Below are 21,241 nucleotides of genomic sequence, written 5' to 3' on the forward strand. Positions count from 1 at the left end.
CCTGCGCGACGTGCTGTCAGACCGGCCGGAGAGGTGTGTCGGGGTACATACCTCTGACGGGTAAACACTGTTGTTGTGAGAAGTTGTGACATTTCTTCTGAGGGTGAAATCAAATTCAGAATAATATTGTTTAATTCAGAGTCATATCGTTTCAAATACATCTCAAGAGTGAACAATAAAATGCTAAACAACAAAGTGTAAACAATAAAAGTGCGTTTATCACAACGGAAGTGTATCATGTGTGTGTGTCTGTGTGTGTGTGTGTGTGTGCTTTGTTAAGGAATATTGATTCCAAATAAAGTATTCATTAATATATATTTGTTTGTCTTTATTTTTTAATCAATATTTATTTATTATAATAGGTCATGTTGTGTACTCATCAATCTGACTTTTGTGTTTTGTTTCTTTGTTTTTAAAAAATGAATAAAATATATTTAATTGTTAATGATTTGTATGATTTATTTGTTTGTGCGTTTTGTTTTTAAGAGCTAATCCGCATCCCAAACCTGTTAATCATTTTAATATTAATTAATACATGTAAATAATAATTTTAGGTTTGTGTCTGTTATCTGTAATGTAATGTTACATGCACATAGAAGAAATCACAGCATACTGAATACTGCAATTTTAAAAAGGGAAAAAGGATGTAAAAAAACAAATTGCTATCGTTCTGCGCAAATCGTGCGCAGAAACAGATCACTTGAATAACCCTACTTCGCGTCCCTGTACGTCACGTGACGCGTGCGGCATGCCCACCAGTGTGTGATGTTGAAGATGGCGTGTTGTGGGAGCTGTTTGTGCTGTCAGTGCTGTTGCAGAGAGGGAGAAACCAGAACACCAGAGGAGCTGGTAGGCTTCATGTTCACTGAATTCCGTGTTATTGTGCCAAACAGGGAAAAAATCTCCAGCATCGTGTCAGTATTTTGCGGTAAATATGGTCAGAGCTTGTTTGTTTTGCACGGTGCTAGCTAGCAGAGATTGCACTGGAGGCTCCACCCTCTGTTTTCATTCCACACAACAGAACAAGATCCTGGTTTTTCATCTAACATGAATGATGCCAGATGTCCAGCCTGGACTTTTCTTGATGTGATCAGTGTGTCTGACTTTAGAGTGATTTTATCAGTCAGCTCTCAGCTCTCCTTGGTTAAGAGTTATGTAGCTGTAGTACAGTTAGATGATTCAGGCTGATTATTGTTACTGTGCACTGACATAACACCAGGATCAAATCTGTAAATCTAGCTAGAAATCCTTTTTTTGTTTCTGTGTTTCTGTATTTAAAACAGTCTTTAGAACAGAAATAGGAAGGACAGTCTGTGCTGTGGAAGGGTGAGCCCATTGTTTAGGAATAATTGGCCATCTGGCTCTCTGACATTAGCCTACATCAATAACTCAAGCTGTTTAAAGGCTGTATCCCAAATGACTCCTCACTCCATACATATGTGCACTACCTAACATATAAAACAGTGTTTAATGATTATTGACATAATCTATTGCAAACTTTAGGACGGCTTTTTCTCTTAAAACAGGGTTAAAGATTAACATTTGGGCATGAAGATGGACATATTATCAGTATCAGCAACAAACCAGAGTTTCTGCTTTACATCGACGTAGAAACCTGAAAAATTAATTTTTTTTGGGTCTGAGTGATGAATGATGTCACATCTCACTTATTAATCAGTCAAATAAGATAATAATAATAATAAGGATTAAGACACTCGCACACACAGGGTGAATGTCAGAACAAATGTCACTGCTTGAATACTTTATGTAAGGAATATAACACATAGGGGCATGCAGTTATAGGAAAATAATCCACGCCAGGGTGGTGTGATGCAGTCTGATGCAAAGCAGAGTTACTCTTTCTGCCCTGAAGTGGATTGTTTTCCGATAACAGCACAACCTGACATGTGTTCGTCCTCTTACACCACAGCAATTTGCTAACAATTACAATTTTAAGATGCTCTTGGCAGAAAACCTACTGACTTACTAAGCTCTGATACTGGAGACTCCTTCCATAAATCTTAAATAATCAGCTCCTAACAGAAAACATATACCATATCAACAACTGTGGAGTTTTCTTTGTTAAATAACAACATTTCTTTTTATCAATTTATCATTAGATTATATGGAGCATTTGTGTATATACTGTTACTACAGAAACCATAATGTATTAGAACAAGTGCATTAATATAAACTAGACATTTGTGTTACACCCAGAACTACGGTCAGAGCTGCTGAAAATTAATCGACATCTTGGGATACGAGACTTCAACCTTGCTGTGGTATATGAATTGTAATAACATTTACATTTTCAAAGGAAAAAAAAATCTAATTTAATAAAAAGCCTATTGAAATACAATGACATTTCCTAAACATTTTAGCTGAATGACACTTTTCAGTAAAAAGGAAAGGGGCTTTGATTGATTAAATGTATATGATTTGTGTATGCATGCATTCTAATTATTCATTTGGGATTCATTCAGTTATGAAGTTATGCATTGTAAGAGATTGTGTCATTTCAACTTTGCCAGACAATTCTGGGCGAAACGAGGGAAGATGAAGATGAAATACTACCACGGAAAGACTACGAGGTGAGTCTACTATCTTAAATTCAGCACATTTAAACCTACAGCTACTGTCGGAGGTGAAGAATGTGGAGACGGTTTTAATACGGTTTGTATTTGCAGAGTTTGGATTATGACCGGTGTATTAATGAGCCATATGTGGAGGTGTTGGAGGGGATGGACAATAAGGTATCTATGAATATTCGATATCTATTAATATCTGATTGCTGTGTTGTGTTTCTCTGATAATTGCTTCTCATTCAATTGTTGGCTTATTAGTTGTGTGATTTTTTTTTTTTTTTTTTCTTCCCTCTTTCATTCTAGAAAGCCAAAAAGTATGAAGCTGTCAAGTGGATGTTGGTGTTTGCTATTGGAGTATCTACAGGCCTGGTATGATAAGTTATATGAATTATACTATCTTAAATGCATATCATACTTATGCTATGAAGCATTCGGATGGATTGGATAGTCGGATTATAAATTTTTACTCTTCTACAACTCTATATTGTGAGGTCAAACAGTATCAGGTGTGTTGAAGGATGTTCAGTATGAGTAGATGATAAAAAGTATGGATGTTACAGCTTTAAATGAATGTGTCTGTCTCTATAGATTGGCGTGTTTGTCGATTTCTTCGTGCATCTCTTCACCCAGCTGAAGTTCAGACTGGTGGGAAAATGTATCCTTTATGCTGAATTGACATTGTGTCGATTTTTTTTATTTATTTATTTTTTTTTTAAATTTAAACACTAGCTGCATTATTCTGTGTGGTGCGTTGATTATGAGCAGTCTGCTGAACGATTATCCTTAACCTACCTTTAAGCTGTGGAGGAGTGCAGTGAAAATGGCTGCCTTGCTTTGTCATTGCTTGAACTTCTAGCATTCAATATGGCATTTGTCTTTATTGCCAGCGTCCTGGTTCTGATCGAGGTAACAGAGCCATTATACCTCTCTAGTAATCAGCTTTTATCATGTTACTCACTGAACACATCACTCGTCCTGAGGTTGGGAAATAAATGACATCACCGCATTAGCCTCAGCCTTGGTGTTAAAGATCTAAATCTAATAATGTGAAATGCCCAGCCATCAGTATTGGATTTCTCATTCCTCACTGCTTTAACATGTGTTCATCCTTTAATTTCTCAGGGCACATAGGACTTTTTTTTTTCCTTCGTTGTACTTGTCTAGAAAAGATACAGATGTTGTGTGTTTTTAATGTCATCATTGTGTTATTTCAGCCTGTAGCTGCTGGATCAGGTATTCCAGAAATCAAAAGTTACCTGAATGGCGTGAAGATTCCAGGAATCGTGCGATTGCGCACCTTCATCTGCAAAGCCGTTGGGGTTCTGTTCGCTGTAGCTGGAGGTAGTGAAATAACACGCAGTTAAAGCTGCCGATTATAAAGTTGAAAAGTGTTTTTAGAGCTGTAATATCATCTCAAAAGATACCTTAGGGAAACCGTCATTTACGGTTTGAGATTGTAGTTGAAATTTGCGCCACATGCAGCAGAGGGCTGTAAAATTACAAACTGCTTCTTTAATATCGGCAGAAATTGTGAAACATTTTCTTTAAAAAAATCTCACATCAACAGTTAGCATGGGCTGGTACATGTGTCAGTTGATTGAACAGGTTTAATGTGATGCATTTCTGCTAACAGGTTTGTTTGTGGGGAAAGAAGGACCCATGATCCACAGCGGAGCCATTGTAGGAGCTGGACTCCCCCAGGTAGAAACTAACAAGCGTTTTTATTTAATAAACCTCATAAATCAGCCTAAATGTCAAAGTTTTTAATACTTAACATAAGAATTGATATGATAATACTATTGATAATGTATTAGGGGTTCTTAATTAAGGAATAAAGCACTTAGGAGTGTGGTGTTATGGGAAAATAATCAACGTACGGGTGACATGTTGCGACTTGTTGTGAAGCAAAGTTAATGTTACCACCCTTAAGGTTATTCTTTTCTAATAACAGCACATGCCAAAGTGTTTTATTCCTCTTTTACTACAGCAATTTGCCAAAACTAACATTTTTTTATTCATTAAGAATGATACTTTTTATTTGTTTATAGTTAAGTTTAATGTTGCCGAACAAGTTCATGTTATCGCTTATGTTATAGCAGGTATAAACAGTTGTTTCCTCACCACCATCTCTTTTTTCCTGTCTCTCGAACTTAATAAAAATGTTATAAAGAAACTGCAAAGTCATCTGTCATGAAGGCTTTCCTGTGTCAGAAAACTTACAGCTGTTACCTCTGACGCTGGACACTCCTTCCAAAAATGCTTTCATTTCTTCACCGAAAAACTCAACATCTCAATGATTCCACACATTTGTAATCCATTTATATGGAGTGTCTGTTTTAAGTCCCTGTGAATGATCTGTTAGCAATGCTAAGTATTAGAACTAGTGCATTTAATATAAACTTTGAACCCTGACCTATTGTCAGAGCTGCTGTTAAAGGAAATTCATCAACACCTTCTGACCAATCAGAATTGAGAATTCAACAGTGATGTGATATAAAGGGCTTTGTTCATGTTTCCTTAGAAAGACTAATGAAATAACCTTTAAGGGTGCTGAGTATACGCATAAACGTAGTAGTACTGTAAAAATAGAAATATTTATTTATTTACTCATGTTTTTGAATATGATATGGATTATTTGTAACAAAATATGCCTCTATTTAGTTTCAGAGCATCACCTTCAAGAAAATCCGCTTTCAGTTTCCCTACTTCCGTAGTGACAGGTGAGAACTTGTTGACGTGTTGTTACATTATAGTGTATGCACAGAAAGCCTCTGTACCTCCTAAAATACTTCACTGATGCTGAGCAAACATTATTGGCTTATACTGCTGTGTTAATGAAGCGTTGTTTTTTTTTTTTATCCTCAGGGATAAGAGGGATTTTGTGTCTGCGGGAGCAGCAGCAGGAGTGGCTGCAGCGTTCGGGGCTCCCATTGGGGGTACTCTCTTTAGTCTGGAGGAAGGCTCGTCTTTTTGGAACCAAGCTCTCACATGGAAAGTGGTGAGGAATTAGTTCACTTTGGGAGAAATGCATACATCCAGGAAATCCAATTTGTTATTGTAGAGTTCAGTAGAATTTGTAGTATTCACTAGTATTTTGTGGTAATGATGGAACAGGCAAAAAATCTGTCATACTTAAAAAATTTTTTAAAAAAATTAAAAAAAAAAAGAGCAGACTCAGATGAAAAATAAATATCTCCTTATCCCTTTGTCTTATCTGTCTGTAGCTGTTCTGCTCCATGTCGGCCACCTTCACTCTCAACTTCTTTCGCTCTGGAATCAACTACAACAAATGGGGTTCCTTCCAGCTCCCTGGCCTGCTCAACTTCGGAGAGTTTAAGGTAAAAGCACATTAGATTAAAAAAAAAATTAGATAAATAATAAATATTATAATAATAATTAGATAGGCATTAATAATTAGACATTAGATAATAAAAATTAGATTTAAAAAAATCAGTAATTAGACATTAGATAATAAAAATTAGATTTAAAAAAATCAGTAATTAGACATTAGATAATAAAAATGAGATTTAAAAAAATCAGTAATTAGACATTAGATAATAAAAATGAGATTTAAAAAAAATCAATAATTAGACATTAGATAATAAAAAGTAGATTAAGAAAATCAGTTATGGTCTCTTTTCCACTATTGGCACGGTTAAGTGCATTCATTTGAGTATAAAGTAAGACTGGTGGCTGTATTCAGAAAAATAAATGTTCTTATCTTCTCTTAAGCAATTCTTGGCTAAATTTTTCTGCTAAAAAGCTATTCTCGAAACTGCAAAGAGAACTTTCACTAAAGAATCCAAAGAAATCTTTAAGCTAAAAGAATGGATTCTCCCTAATTTAGTCTCGGCCAATTCCCACCCACCCACATGACGGCTACGACAGCTATCCGGGAGAATGAAGGCTACCTCGCGTGCTTCCTCCGAGACACATAAAGCCAGCTGCAGCTTTTTTGAATTGCTGCTCATGGCGCGTCACAGGGCGGCATAACGCACTCGGAGGAAATCTGTATCAGTGAGCTCACAGGCTGTGTCGCTGTGATCGATAGGGGAGAGAGAGCACGGCTCCCTGAGCCACTTTTTCTCTCTTGGACTCCTGGCCACGGATGGCTGTGGCATCACCAGGATTCGAATCACTCATGATCTCTAGACGTTAGGGCAAATGCTTTACTGTTGCGCCACTCCGGAGTCTCCTGTGAGTCTCTTCTTCTGTGAATTAAAGATGAGCATAGACATTTATAAAAAGTTTTCTTTTTAAGATTTCTTGTGTGAATAGAACCCTGTTGTGCATCTTTCTTCACTGCAGTGTCCAGATGGGGATAAGAAGTGTCACTTATGGACGGCGAAGGACCTGGCCTTCTTCGTGCTGATGGGGTTGGTGGGCGGCCTGCTTGGCGCCCTGTTCAACTGCATCAACAAGCGGCTCGCCAAGTACCGAATGAGGAACGTCCACCCCAAAGCCAAATTCATTAGGTACACATTTTGTGGTGGTGCTTGTTGGCTGTCATTTCTGCTTTAGCTGTAGTGAATATTTATAAAAATGAATGTAATTTTCTTTGTTTATTTTATTGGACTCTTCCCGATGCTCAGGGTGCTGGAGAGTCTGCTGGTGTGTCTGGTCACTACCGTGGTGATTTTCATGGCCTCCATGACCCTGGGAGAGTGCAGGGATTTAGTCTCCCCAGCAGCTAACAACACAACAGCGCTAGTCAGTGTAAGATTATACAGAGAAATCGTTTTCTCATTTATTTTCTATTACTTTTGTTAGAGCTGGGTGATATGATAATATAATATCAATATTACAATAAATTATGTCACAGTAAGTTTTTCTGAGGTATTGTGATATCTTTTAATTGATATCTTTTTTTTTTTTCAAATAAATTGACTGACTGGAAGCAACTAATTTGATGTTAAACTTAATTTAACTTTAAAATTGTAAAATGTTAAAATCTGATTTTTTTTGTTTCTATTAATTGTTATTTTTTTAATATAAAATTGTCTATAAATCTATATATAGTAATATATAGTGATATGAATTGTGACTTTTTTTTTTTTTTTTTTAAATCATATCACCCACCCCTAACTCTTGTACTCTTCTGCTTTTTTCCTTTGAAATGCTTTCTGACATCAGAATGACTCAAACAGACCCAGTGAACGGTGATGGCTTGTGATCTTTGTACATTTCAGTGTTAATTGTGTTGTTCTGACTCTTGAGCTGAAAGCCAAAACACACCACATCCCAACCTGAGTGTTTCAAATCCCTAGAAATATACATAATAAATATACAGATATATATGGGAAAGTAACAAAAACTTGTAAAACAGAAAGAAAAAGCACCACATTAAAATTCATTTGTAGAGATTTAAATCTTTGACATGTTAAGATTGTATACATGAATATGCTTAGTTTAAATTACATTAATTCATCAAAAAAAAAATTTTTTTTTTTTTTTTTTTTATAGGTGTCAGCAAATGAGGATGTGAACTCAACGATACGGCGGTTCTTCTGCTCCAATAAGACCTACAATGACATGGCAACTCTTTTCTTCAACCCTCAGGAGACTGCAATACATCAGCTGTTTCACCAAGATGGTGAGACACATGTAGACTGTTCTCACACACAAACACACACACACACTCTTACACTCATGTGACCTAGCCTTGAGTGAGAAAGATTAATTAACCGTAAGTGGTGACATAAGTGCAAAGTTCAAAAGAATCACGTCGTGTCAGGATGTCATGCAGGTTGATTCCCCTTTCTTATCAATTAACCCATAATTAACTGTGAGCGTCACAGCATCTGCTGAGGTGATAATAAAGTTAGTTGATAAAACAAAAGGCTTAACTGTTCGACGTGTCTGGCATCGAAAACCATAACTGACTATGATGTAAATGAAAGTGAGAAGAGCCACTTCATTTTTTTTTTAAATAAAGTATGCTTTGTGTATTTCTAATTATAATCTCTTTGTCTCTCTTTCTCTCATTAGCCACCTTTAGTCCAGTCACCCTCTCTCTGTTCTTTATGCTGTACTTTTTGCTGAGCTGTTGGACATATGGTGTCTCTGTCCCTAGTGGACTCTTTGTCCCTTCACTACTCTGTGGAGCCTCACTTGGACGCCTAGTGGCCAACATCCTCAAAATGTAAGTATATCTTCACCATTTTTCAGGCACACGCACTTTATTAGGAGCAAAATCAGCTAATAGCGTAGCAGCAGTGCAGTGCATAGGATCATGCAGATACAGGGCAAGAGCTTTACGTAACAATAATCTTCACATCATATATCAGAATGGGGGGAAAAAAGTGATCTCATTGACTTTAAATGTGGCGTGGTTTTTGGTGCCAAATGGGCTGGTTTGATTATTTAAGAAATTGCTGAGCTGCTGGAATTTTCGCACACAACAGTCTCTGTTGTTTACACAGAATGTTGCGGGAAAAAAAGTGAGAGGCAGTTCTGCAGGCAGAAATGCCTTGTAGATGAGAGAGGTCAGAAGAGAATGACCAGACTGGTTCAAGCTGACAGGAAGGCCAGAGTAACTCAAATAACCACTCTGTATAAGCAGAAAAGCATCTCAGAATGCACAACACTTTGAACCTTTAGGTGAACAGCCTACAACAGCAGAAGACTACATCAGATTCCACTGCTGTCAGCCAAGAGCAGGAATCTAAGGCTACAGTGGGCACAGGCTTATCCAAACTGAATAGTTAAAGATTGGAAAAATGCTACCTGGTCTGATGAATCTTGATTTGTCCTGCAACATGCAGATGGTAAAGTCAGACTGTGGCCTCAACAGCATGAATCCTTGGATCGAACCTGCCCTCTGTCAACAAATTAGGCTGGTGGTGATGGTGGTGAAATGGTGTGGAGAATGTTTAGAGAATACAGATTAGGCCCCTCAATACTAACTGAGCATCATTTGAATGCCGCAGCCTATCTGAGTGTTATTGCTGACCATATGGCATCCCTTTATGGCCACAATTTACCCAAGTTATAGTGCCTACTTCCAGCATGATAAGGTGCCATGTCACAAAGTTGTCTCAGTCTGGTTCAGTGTACTTCAGTGGCCTCCCCAGTCACCAGATCTGAATCTAACAGAGTGTCATTGGGATATGGTGGAACAGGAGATCCGCTGCATGAATGTGCAGCTGACATATGTGCAGCAATTATGTGACACAATTATGTCAACATGGACCAGCATCTCAAAGAAAACACCATTCCAACAATTTGTGAAATCCATGCCATCAAGAGTTAAGAGCAAAGGGGGGTCCTATCCGGTATTAGTATAGTGTTCCTAATAAAGTGGCTAGTGAGTGTATAGAGTTTATCAACTCTTTTTATAACATATAGGGAATCATTGACTGAACATTTAATTTATGCCTGTAAATACACACTACCAGTCAACCGTTTGGACACACTAGATTGGATGTACTGTATATTTTTCATAAAGGCATATACTTCATTATTTTTTCCAAGACAAATGTGAATAGTAAGTTAATGCTCATTTATAAATGTACCTCTGAAACACAATGTATTTTTAATAAGTAGTTCTTACTTAAAAATTAAGAGAAGCAACCAACAAGTGCTCAGCCGAGAGTGTGCAAGGATTCATCAGGAATACTGTTAAGAGTTTAAACTAAAAAAAAAAAAAGTTTTGATTAGTTTAACATTTTTTTTGGTTGCTGTATAATTCCATAAGTGTTATGTCATAGTGTCAATGTCCTCATTATTATTCTAAAATATTAGAAAATAGTAGAAATGAGGAAAACCCTTCAGGAGCAAAGAAATGTTACGTTGAAGCTACAGACAAGACTAGCAGTGTACTTCTTTTTGTCCCTGCTAAAGTAGTTCTTTCTACTTTTGAAACAGTAGAAGTTTATAAATGACAGTTTCTCTTTTATACTTCAGAAATCTTCGTATGCAAATATACTCAGGGACTTTTGCTCTGATTGGAGCAGCTGCCTTTTTGGGAGGCGTGGTCCGCATGACCATCAGCCTGACTGTCATCCTCATCGAATCAACCAATGAGATCACGTATGGCCTTCCCATCATGATTACACTAATGGTAAGCACATAGTCAGCCTTTACATGGTTAAAATGTTTGTTTACTGTACAGAAAAAAACTGGTTTTTGAGAATGTGTAAGAATGATATAAGAAAAATAAAAATCTAGAAATGCTTCAGTGAAGATGTGTTATACATATTTTGTATATTACTATTTCATCTTTTTTTCAGGTGGCCAAATGGACGGGAGATTTGTTTAATAAGGGAATCTATGATATTCATATTAATCTGAGAGGAGTGCCGCTGCTGGAATGGGAGACTGAAGTAGAAATGGACAAGTGAGACACAGTTTCTGTATTTCCCCTCTCTGTTTTGCCATTCATTCCATAATACACACCATAAGAGGTACATTTTTGTTCCTCAACCTCTAAACGATGTCAAATTAAAGCACAATGGCGGTTTTAAGGCCCAGTTGTGGAAACAATACAGGCACTTTTCCAGGAAACTAAATGGACAAGTAACTGTGATGTAGAGGTGTGCTGTTTTTTTCTTTTTTTTTTTTTTTTCCTCTCACTTTTGAAGGAATTCTTGCGAATCATGTCCACTCCTGCAGGAATTCTGGCATTTGTTTGTCCCACATGCTTTCTATCTGGCCCCCTGCTCCCACCTGCAAGAAAGTAAAAAACACTCACTCCCTCAATATTTTTGTTAGATCCCGTGGGATCTTCCTCTACCTTGATGGTACCTCAAAGTATTCGTACCCTACAAAGTATAATTTAGTACCTTTTTCTGAGAGTGCAATCTTCTTCTAAATCTTCTCTGCTGTCTTGCCCTTGTATACGTTTCGTCCCTCGCCTCTCAGACTAACTGCCAGTGACATCATGGAGCCCAACCTGACCTATGTGTATCCCCACACACGCATCCAGTCTCTGGTCAGCATCTTGAGGACCACCGTGTATCACGCCTTCCCAGTGGTCACCGAGAACCGTGATAATGAAAAAGAGTTCATGAAGGGGAACATCCTTGTCAGCAACAATATCAGATTTAAGGTACGGCCTTCATCATTAGCAGGGTAATGATTACAGATTGTAGATTACATGTAGATTAAGCTGCTTTAAAGAGGTCTAGCATCGTAACTGTCATTCTTTTGATAGCAATGCAAGCAAGTCTTTCAAAGCTTATATCTTAAATATGGTTATGATGTATCTTTATCAGTTGTCTAAGGAATAAAACACTACAGGGTGTACTGCTGTAGGATAATAATCAACAACACCAAAGTTGATTATTTTCCTCTAACAGCACATTGTGAAGTGTATTATTTTTCAATATAATGTGACTCAGATATATAGACTCACAACGGAATGGTAAATGATGGTGATTATTTTAATGTCAGGATATCAAGATCTTTATTCTGTCACAAATATTATTATTTAATAATTCACATCATGTATTTTATTAGTAACATTGCCTCTGCCTGTCCTGCTTGCATTCATACAGTGCCGTTGTTTTCCACATGATGGAGCAAGTGTCCTACTTTTAAAATGGCTTTGCTCACTTTGATGGTGAAGTGTATTGGAAATCCTTCTGTTAGAAAGGATTATAGAGGCATTGATCCAGCTTTTGGTGTTTTAGACTTTAGAAGGTAGTTACAAATATGTGTAGTGTGCAGACTGTAAAGTAAGCTGTAGGTTGGACCATAAATGTGCACAAATGTAAGTAACTACATGTGAAGTCCTTTTGCATGTGGACTGACAGAAAGTAAATTTCATATTCCACCCATCAATTTGCTTATTGATATAGTTTACATGTTTGATCACATTTTTTCTCAGAAAAGATCAGAGAACATTCCAAGCACATGACCCGCAACACTTGCCATGAGCCTTTTGCTATTCTCATATTATTACACAATAACTTCCACTATGTAGCATTTTTTTAACTTTAATATAAACATGTAAATGAGCTATGTTTTTTGTAAATATATAAGGAAACAAAAAAGCATGTTGTCTCCCTCTGTAGAAAGCAAGCGTGTTGACACGGGCGGGGGAGCAGAGGCGGAGGTGCCAATCGATGAAATCGTACCCCTCCAGTGAACTGCGTAACGTGTGTGATGAGCAGGTAGGGGTGGAGCTAGCTGAGGAAGGTCAGGACATCCTGCAGCAGATGCTGGACAGGAGGTAAGCAGTGTGTGTGTATTACTGTAACACACTTTCTGTGAAATCAAGCAGCCTAATCCTAATAACTTACTACTACCGCTACTTCTACTAACACTCCATGTCATTTAAAGGAATAGTTCAGTCATGGAAGTTGCACAATGCCTAACTAGTATCTCTAAGCTAGGGCTTGCATGGACTAGTCAACTAATACATTCACTTGTCGCCAGTGTGGGGAAGTCGTGCGGTGGAGAAAAGCAGTGAGACAGATGGTAAAGAATGCAGGCTACATGTACTGGAAATAATTCAGACTAGATGAAGTCAGTTCTGCAGTCTGCTATACATTGTGAAATATTGCTCTTGTTTTACAGGAATGTTTTCTTTCACATCACTTTTATGGATGAGTGTAGAGGTGTGTGAGTTGTTTTTTTTCTAATTCCATGCCCACTCTTGAAGGAATTCTGGCCAATCCCACCTGTTTCTTGAGGAATTCTGACAATCCTCCTTGCTGTCACAGTTATTTTTCTTTGTATCCATCCACAATATTTTCTAATGAAATTAATATTTGCAAAAAATATAAAGAAATAAGCCACAGTGACTTTGACCAGGACGATGTGATGAAAGTGATCAGGTTCCCTATTAACACCAGACATGGAAACCATGTTGCTCAGTGCACCAGCGACCACCAGGCCAAGGACATTATGCTACCGTGTTAATCAACATGGCTTTTTTGTCCCACAGGTTTCATATCTGGCCATCCGTCATGAGAGTAAAGGCCACTCCTACAACTATTTTTGTTGAATAGTCAAGCTTTCCATGTCTGATGGTTTCAAAATAGTCTAATGTGATGCACAGATTTATTATTTTGCACATTTATTGCACTGATTTATTTATTTTGTCTTTAGAAATGTAGCCTAAAGAAGCATTGAAGCTGGAAATGTAATTTCTACCTGTGTCCGGCTGTTATCAGTTATATCTGTATAATTATGGAAAAGACGACTAGTCAACTACTTTTTTTTTGGATTAGTGGTTGTCATGCAACCCTTACTTGTAGCTAAGTTAGCCTCATAGTTACTGAATAAGCAAATTTGTGACACCAAATAAATCTTGACTGATCTAAATTTGAGATAACGGGTATATTGTTTACAATTATTTTCCGTTAAACTATTCCATCCTCTTCGTTCTTACAGGTGAGCTTGCAGAGAAGTATTGGCATCCCTTAACATAGCTAGAAGTTAAATACAGACCCTTTAATATTTCCACTCTACTAATTTATTCAGGACCTATTTGATAAATGGGTGTTGTATAAAACTATGTGTGGAAAGACTTCATACTACAGTTTGCTCTTTGTTTAATAACATCTGCATTTGTGTTTTTTTTTTTTTTTTGCTGTTTTCACTATACTGATGGCATGGTAGGGAGTTAGTGAATTGCATAATTTGACAAGAAAGAGTTTGTACGAGCTAGTCTGAGTCATCTGATAAGTAACATATTGCAGTCTGAGCTCTGAGAGAAGCTGCATAATGTTTCACTAGAGTGTGCAGTTTGTTACGGCTCGTTAAATAGTGTTCTGCCTTCAGGGTCTGCCACCCTACTTTCATGTACTGCTAGTTTGACATTCACATCGTCTGCCTCCTGCAGCAAGCTCGCATCTCTAAATGGCAAGCATTTGGGAGCAGAAAAACCTAATTTGAACTCATAGTGCTTAATGCAGAGATAGTTGCTGTTTGTTGTTATAAATCATAAAATAGCTGGATGAGAGCTAGCATACTAGAGCAAACACACCTTATGCGTGCGGAATGAAGTTTTCTTCATGCTGCTGTAATGGGTCATGCTGTTTTTAGTGTGCAGAGACTGTGAACATGATATCAGCATTTTGGCCATAATAACTATTAAGGATAATTATAAGCATAAATAAACATATCAGCATAAAGTAGATAATGAAACTACAACTAAAGAAAACTGTACTGAAAGTACAGGGAAACAACATAGTGAGGCTTATTTAATTTATTAATAATAAAAGATATATTAAGCATTAATTATATAAACATTTTGAAATATACAGTAAAATGCATGCAGCACTTCAGTAAAGGTATCTGTGTTGTCTCGGACAGACACGTGCCATACCCAAGTCTGTACCCGGATCAGTCCCCCAGTGAGGAGTGGAGTATGGAGGAGAGGTTCCGCCCACTCACCTTTCACGGCCTCATCCTGCGCTCACAGCTTGTCAACCTGCTCATTCGTGGAGTGTGTTACACTGAAAACCAGTCGGTCAGTGTTTACATCTCATCGCGAAGTTCACTATATTCTCCATAATCACATATTTTCACCATATTCTCAACATAATCAGCATAGAGTTTGAGTATTCACTATAATCCCAGTCACCATATTCTCAATAATTACAATCGCCACAGAGTTCAACATATTAGCTATAATCTATATAAATTCACAGCATTATCTGCCCTCTTTCACATACATAAGCTGACAGACACTAATATTTGGCTGGTGTTGCTGTGATTGACAGGGGAGAGAATGTATGCCATCCATCCAGCCCAGAGACATTGGCCAAGTTCTCAGAGTTCTTTTGGACTCCTGGCGATGCATGGCTGTGGCATTGTTGGAATTCGATTTTCGAATTCTCACAATGCTTTTTTTTTTTTTTTTTTTTTTTTTTGCGCCTCTCAGGAATCCCATTAGCGTTTTGCAAAACTTTACTCCAGGCTACAGAGCTTGAAGTTTATTCCCCTCCCTCTCTAACCCTCTCTTTTTCGCATTTTATTTCTCTCCTGCAGAGTGCGTCTCAGCCACGACTCTCCTACGCAGAGATGACGGAGGATTACCCACGTTTCCCTGACATTCATGATCTAGACCTCGCCCTCCTCAACCCACGTATGATAGTGGTAAGACTCTCTTAGGAGAGGAGGTCATCTCCGTGCTCACATTCAGCTAATAAACTCCGAGGAGAAGGGGAGACGGAGAGCAAGAGTAGAAGAGAAACATAGACACACAAGGAGAGAGAGAGAGTGAAAGGGGGATGCGCATGCTTTGGCCAATGTTAATTGGTAACTAATTGGTTATTAATTAGTGTTGGCGTGCCTTTTCACTGAAGTGGGTCTGCCCTAATAATAGATTGTTCCCTAAACTCTCAGAACTAATTAGCCTAATTATTTCCACACAATCTCTTTTCCTGTTGGTTGCTCATGCCTGCCTCTCTTTTACCACAGGATGTGACTCCGTACATGAACCCAAGTCCATACACAGTCTCTCCAAACACGCACGTCTCTCAGGTCTTTAACCTGTTCAGGACAATGGGGCTCCGCCACCTGCCTGTTGTCAATGCAGTAGGAGAGGTACATTTCCCCAAGCACTAATAATTGTATACACTGACTAATTATGACACACATACAAAGCTTTTTATATATATGATGCATTCACAGTATGACAGGTAAAAAAAAAAAAATGTATTTTTATTTTTTTTTAACAGTGCTCATATACACTCACCAGCCACTTTAATAGGAACACCCGTACCCCTGCTCATTCATGCAATTATCCAATAAGCCAGGCATGGCAGCAGCACAGTGCATAAACTGGATAGATGAAGATTGGACAAACATCACCTGGTCCTTTTTTTGTAATCTTCAGCTCTCCAGTTTTAGTGAACCTGTGCCCAGTGTATTCTCAGATTTCTGTTCTTGGCAGACAGAAGTTGAACCCAATGTGGTCTTCTGCTATTGTAGCCCATCTCTTTCAAGGTTCAATCACAAAAGCATTCTGAGATGCTTTTCTGCTCACCATGGTGATAAAGAGTGGTTATTTGAGTTAATCTAACCTGTCAGCTCAAACTAGTCTGGCCATTCTCCTCTGACCTCTCTCATCAACATGGTGTTTCCATCCACAGAACTGCTGCTCACTGGATGTTTTTTGTTTTTCATATCATTCTATGAAAATCCCAGGAGATCAGCAGTTTGTGAAATACTCACACCAACTCATCTGGCACTAACCATGTCACAGTCAAAGTCATTAAGATCACAGGTTTTCCCATGCTGATGTTTAATGTCAACATTACCTGAAGCTCTTGACCTGTATCTGCATAATTTTATGCATTGCACTGCTGCCACATGATTGGGTGACTGGGTACTTTCATGAATGACCAAGAGTACAGGTGTTCCTATTAAAGTGTATGTGTTTCAGATTTTCTTCACACATTTTTATTCGTCCTTATGTGTCCAGATGATGAATACTCTGTATTCTTGATCTTTTTTTCAGATTGTAGGAATAATCACAAGACATAACTTGACCCATGAGTTCTTAATGGCTAAGCTCAGACAGCATTCCATCACCATCTGAGATGAGCGCTCACATCATCTGTTATCAGCTGCAGCCCAGACAGTCCCAGGTGTGTGTGTGTGTGTGTGTGTGTGTGTGTGTGTGTGTGTGTGTGTGTGAGCGCGTGAGCCACGTACTCGCACTGGGCCAGAAATGCAGCTCTCACTGTTAAGCCATTTCCGACTACTTCCTGGACCACTACAACATGGTAAAGCATGTTCATACTGACTGACACAGAGACACACACACACACACACACACACACACAGGCAGACTTTATCATACTAATTTAAAAGCTGGACATGAACTCATCATGAAACTCCGTCTACATTCTCATGTATGATATGAACAGAACTTTCACCTTGCTTTATGAACCTCACTGTAGCACTTTGTTTTTGGACATTGATTATGTTTCTGTGTTTTCATGACCGTTTTCTGACATATTTGTATTTGTGTTAATATGCTCTTGCACTAAATGTTAATTTCAGAAAGAATTTACTGAAAGTATGGCATTATAACAATATATCAAATCATTATAGTGAATATAGATAGGTAAGGATATCCACCCCGCAGTGTTTCATTTATCATTTAACTCCTTCATAAACGTTCTAGTTCAGAGTCAGGTGTGTTGAATTGGGATTAAAACTAAACACATAACACCTGATCTCAGAAGCAGGGCACTTCCTGTATTAGATTGTTGAAATAACATTGTTGTCCTTGTTTTTTTAGTATTAAATTAATACTCCAGCATTTTTCAACTTACTGTCTTTTCCCTGCATGTGTAATGTATGTGTGATGACTACAGACAATAACTGACTTTGACTGTTTCCCTGTACTGAGAACAGAACAAAAAGACAAGCTGTTTACTCCAAACTGATTTATAGTGGATGCCTAAGGGAAGTTATTGAAATTTCATCAATCAACATTTCAAATGTGACTATATAACACAAATTCAAAACTACAACCACGACACTATAACAATAGAAAATCTTACCAAAGCTGCTGGGGCAACACTTTTCATAGAGCTACATGATCACATCATGAAAACTGACATAAACATACATAAACATTTATAAAGCCATATTCCAACAGGCTACAGCTGGCATAAGGGCTGCTTTTGTCAATTTTCATGCTAAGGGACATAGATTTTTTTTAATGTAATGTTATGATACTTTCCAAACCAACATACATTAGAAAATCATAATAACTGACGTTATAATTCTATTGTGTCAGCGTTTCATATTTCTGCCTATAAATATTTTTTTATTATTATTAGATATTGAAATGTGATGACAATAATTAGTTAGTTTTTTACTGTTTCTGACCCATAAGTAAAGTTTCATTTAACTATATTTAAGATTCAAAACATCTGGCAATGTCATGGCACAAGGTAATATTATGACAGTTATGTAAATTTTCTCTGACCCTCTTGGGTTTGATGTCAGTCTAGTCACTATTACAAAGTCTACAAAGTCAGTTGTCATCACATTCTAACATAAGACAGCACAGAAAGTGTCATAACTTTATCTTTAAAAGAAAAAGTCAAACAGACTCAGGTGTTATTGGCAACTTGACATCAAAACTGACAAAAGTAGCCTTGATGACAGCTGACGTCTGTTGGAATAGGCCTTTATAAATGTTTATGTTGGTTTTTCTCTGTTGTCACTCGAATAAAACACAACTATTGGCTTTCGAGTTGCACAACAGAAAAGCATTCGCCCTATATGCAGGAGAAAAATTGGTTGTGCTCTCTGGGTGGAAGGGATGGCATATGCACTTCACTCCCTCCTGTCAAACAGAGCACCACTAGCCAATCACAGGCATCTGTGAGCTGATGTATGCGGAAGAGGGTAGATAGCGCTTTCCTCCGAGTTTGTTCAGCTGCCCTGTGATGCAGGATGAGCAGGAGGTTGAAAAGATACGGTTGATATGGTTTAATGGTTACCTTAAGAAGTATTACAGAAGTATTATTAACACATATCAGCAAATTGTTCTTTCTGAAAAAAAAAATTGTGAAATCATGCATTACAGCTTAATTTACAAATAATTTTAAATAAAGAAATGTTTGCCCCAGCAACCTCCCTTCAACTTCTTTTATAAGTGAGTTTAGAGTAAACTGTTTTTTTGTTCTTTTCTCTGCATAGGAAAACATGTCAGCATGCTCTACACATGTAGTAGCTATGGATCAGATTGAAAAACACTGGAGTAATCTTTTAAGATTGAATTTTTCCACTCAAGCTTGCAGGAAGAAATTCAAAGACACTCTGTGAACACGTAGAGGGACCAGCTTTAGTTCAGCTATACTCATTCTTGGGGAATAAGCATCATACTGGATGCTGTCTAATATTTCCAGTTTGGAATAATATTTTAAGAAATTGTATAATTGCTATCACCAGAAGGAGCTCTCATACAAATGTTTTGGTCTCTTGGTCTAAAACTCTTGCTCCTCAGTTGTAACCCTTACACTTCTTACCAGACTGGATTTGATACCAGAGAAAAAAGTGTTACAGGGGAAAAAAGTCTTTCTCAGGGTGTGTCTGTATTGTTGAACTGATCAAACCACCACAAAAGGACAGGTTATTAATGACATGTCTAATACTGTGATATAATAGTAGAAAAAACGCTTAGGCATAGCATCCACAATTCACATTTATGTGGTATAGTAATGTATATAATATTGGAACTATGCTAAGCTGACACATGTATGGCATGTGTACACTAAGCATTCCTTGTTTTTTTTTTTTAATTATCATTATTATTTTTATTATTCTGTTTTTTATTTAAGATTAAGCTTCTGTGAAATTTATTTGCTTAATGATTTTTGCTTTTTAAGTGCTTTAATATGGATCAAATCAATCAGTATTATATTGGCAATGTGAGTACGTGAAAAGCTACAGATTGAAAAGTGCAATCTCTGCTTGTTAATATATCATTCCATTGATTATCTTTCAAGTGTTGCATTTTCCTGACACTGATTATGTGAACCAAGTGCACTGTAAAAGTTGTAAAGGAACTTTTCTGCAACTCTTTTGTTACCAGATCTTCATCATGTACTAACATAAGCATATGCTGTAGGTGACTGTAATTCTTCCCTCCTGTCTTACACCTTTCTGGACTACAGTGTAGAAATGCTCTGTCCATGCCATGGATTTCAATTCATTTTTACACATAGCTGAAGTGAGAGATTCAGGATTTCTGAACAACTAGCTTTATTCCGACAGAATTTAATGAATGAAGCAGTTTTTATATTCTAACCGTTCACATTAGTATAATTACAGTCTTAAGATAGTCAGTGTGTCTCGATAGCAGCAGACAAACTCCTCCAAACATTTCCAATATTGAATGATGCTGGGTTTATTAATTTTGTTTATATTTACATTTTCAGTATTATATTCATCTCTGCTTTTTAGTCATCTGCAGATCATCTGCTTCTGAGATTCACAAACAAGTCATTTGACTCTAAGATCAGTTAGTAATGAAGTCACATCTTCAAATGCTTTTCTGATTTATTTATGAATAGAAATTAATTTAACCCCAGCCCTTTCTATTACACATACATGCATATCTATATCCCCTGTTAAGTTTTATGAGGAAATGACAGTATCTTAACAGTTGATGATCACAGAGACCTGACTGGCTTTTGTGTAGTACCCCACTCTTTTTTGCTTCTATTAATAAGGTTTTATGTTCCAGTTGTCCTGCCTTGGTTTCTCTGTAACTGACACGCATTGAGTGATGCAAAGTCCTGTGCCTTTACCTGACTTATAATAAACATTACTGCAAGCTCCTGAATGAAGACTGACAAGTTGATTGCTTTTTTTTTTTTTAATCAACTCTCTATCAAACTAATTGCCGATGTTGACCATGCTTTTCATTCACTTAGGTCAGCCATGGCAAGCCAGTTACAGACTATTAGATGGATGTAGCATACAAAACTGACTGACTACCTCAGTCATGTACCATACACAAATTTGGTGTGAGGAGATATGGTATCCTTGCAGTAAGATTTCTACAGTCTCACAAGGATGAGTGGTTTTGACAAACTATTATTCCTATACAATGTCTCTGAAGATCTCACAAGATGCTTTGAGCCAATTTTCATGAAGATTTAAATTTGTAGGAGGAGTGGAAAAATTATATTGCATATTATGCTGATTAGCTCAGCATCTGAAGAGCAAAG

The 21,241-nt window shown here is 37.4% G+C and overlaps 1 protein-coding gene across 3 annotated transcripts; it reads left to right on the top strand.

The window, feature by feature from the left end:
- The first annotated feature begins 735 nt into the window (after nt 1–735).
- clcn6 (chloride channel 6) lies at nt 736–20,853 on the top strand. 3 transcript variants are annotated; one of them, XM_026925506.3, is made up of 23 exons: nt 736–849; nt 2,532–2,591; nt 2,688–2,753; nt 2,889–2,954; nt 3,174–3,240; nt 3,385–3,491; nt 3,800–3,926; nt 4,219–4,286; nt 5,247–5,305; nt 5,451–5,583; nt 5,810–5,923; nt 6,894–7,060; nt 7,178–7,301; nt 8,049–8,178; nt 8,574–8,727; nt 10,491–10,647; nt 10,817–10,923; nt 11,448–11,634; nt 12,602–12,759; nt 14,850–15,006; nt 15,528–15,635; nt 15,960–16,085; nt 17,002–20,853. In XM_026925506.3, exons 1-23 carry the CDS (start codon nt 766–768, stop codon nt 17,080–17,082), a joined length of 2,607 nt encoding a protein of 868 aa, XP_026781307.2. In that variant the 5' UTR covers nt 736–765; the 3' UTR covers nt 17,083–20,853. The 3 variants fall into 3 exon arrangements, with proteins under 3 accessions (XP_026781307.2, XP_026781308.2, XP_053092336.1); XM_026925507.3 differs by having other exon boundaries at nt 7,178–7,295; XM_053236361.1 differs by lacking the exon at nt 736–849 and adding an exon at nt 862–2,282.
- The last annotated feature ends 388 nt before the right edge of the window (nt 20,854–21,241 follow it).

The sequence above is a fragment of the Pangasianodon hypophthalmus genome, chromosome 8 (assembly GCF_027358585.1).
Source record: "Pangasianodon hypophthalmus isolate fPanHyp1 chromosome 8, fPanHyp1.pri, whole genome shotgun sequence".
Classification (NCBI taxonomy): domain Eukaryota; kingdom Metazoa; phylum Chordata; class Actinopteri; order Siluriformes; family Pangasiidae; genus Pangasianodon; species Pangasianodon hypophthalmus.

Bases quoted from the DNA above. Each gene is read 5' to 3' on its own strand.
- clcn6 (XM_026925506.3), top strand. From the start codon at position 766: ATGTTGAAGATGGCGTGTTGTGGGAGCTGTTTGTGCTGTCAGTGCTGT. The intron at 10,924-11,447 runs GTGAGACACAGT...CTCGCCTCTCAG, and splicing joins ACTGAAGTAGAAATGGACAA to ACTAACTGCCAGTGACATCA. The intron at 16,086-17,001 runs GTACATTTCCCC...TCTTTTTTTCAG, and splicing joins TTGTCAATGCAGTAGGAGAG to ATTGTAGGAATAATCACAAG.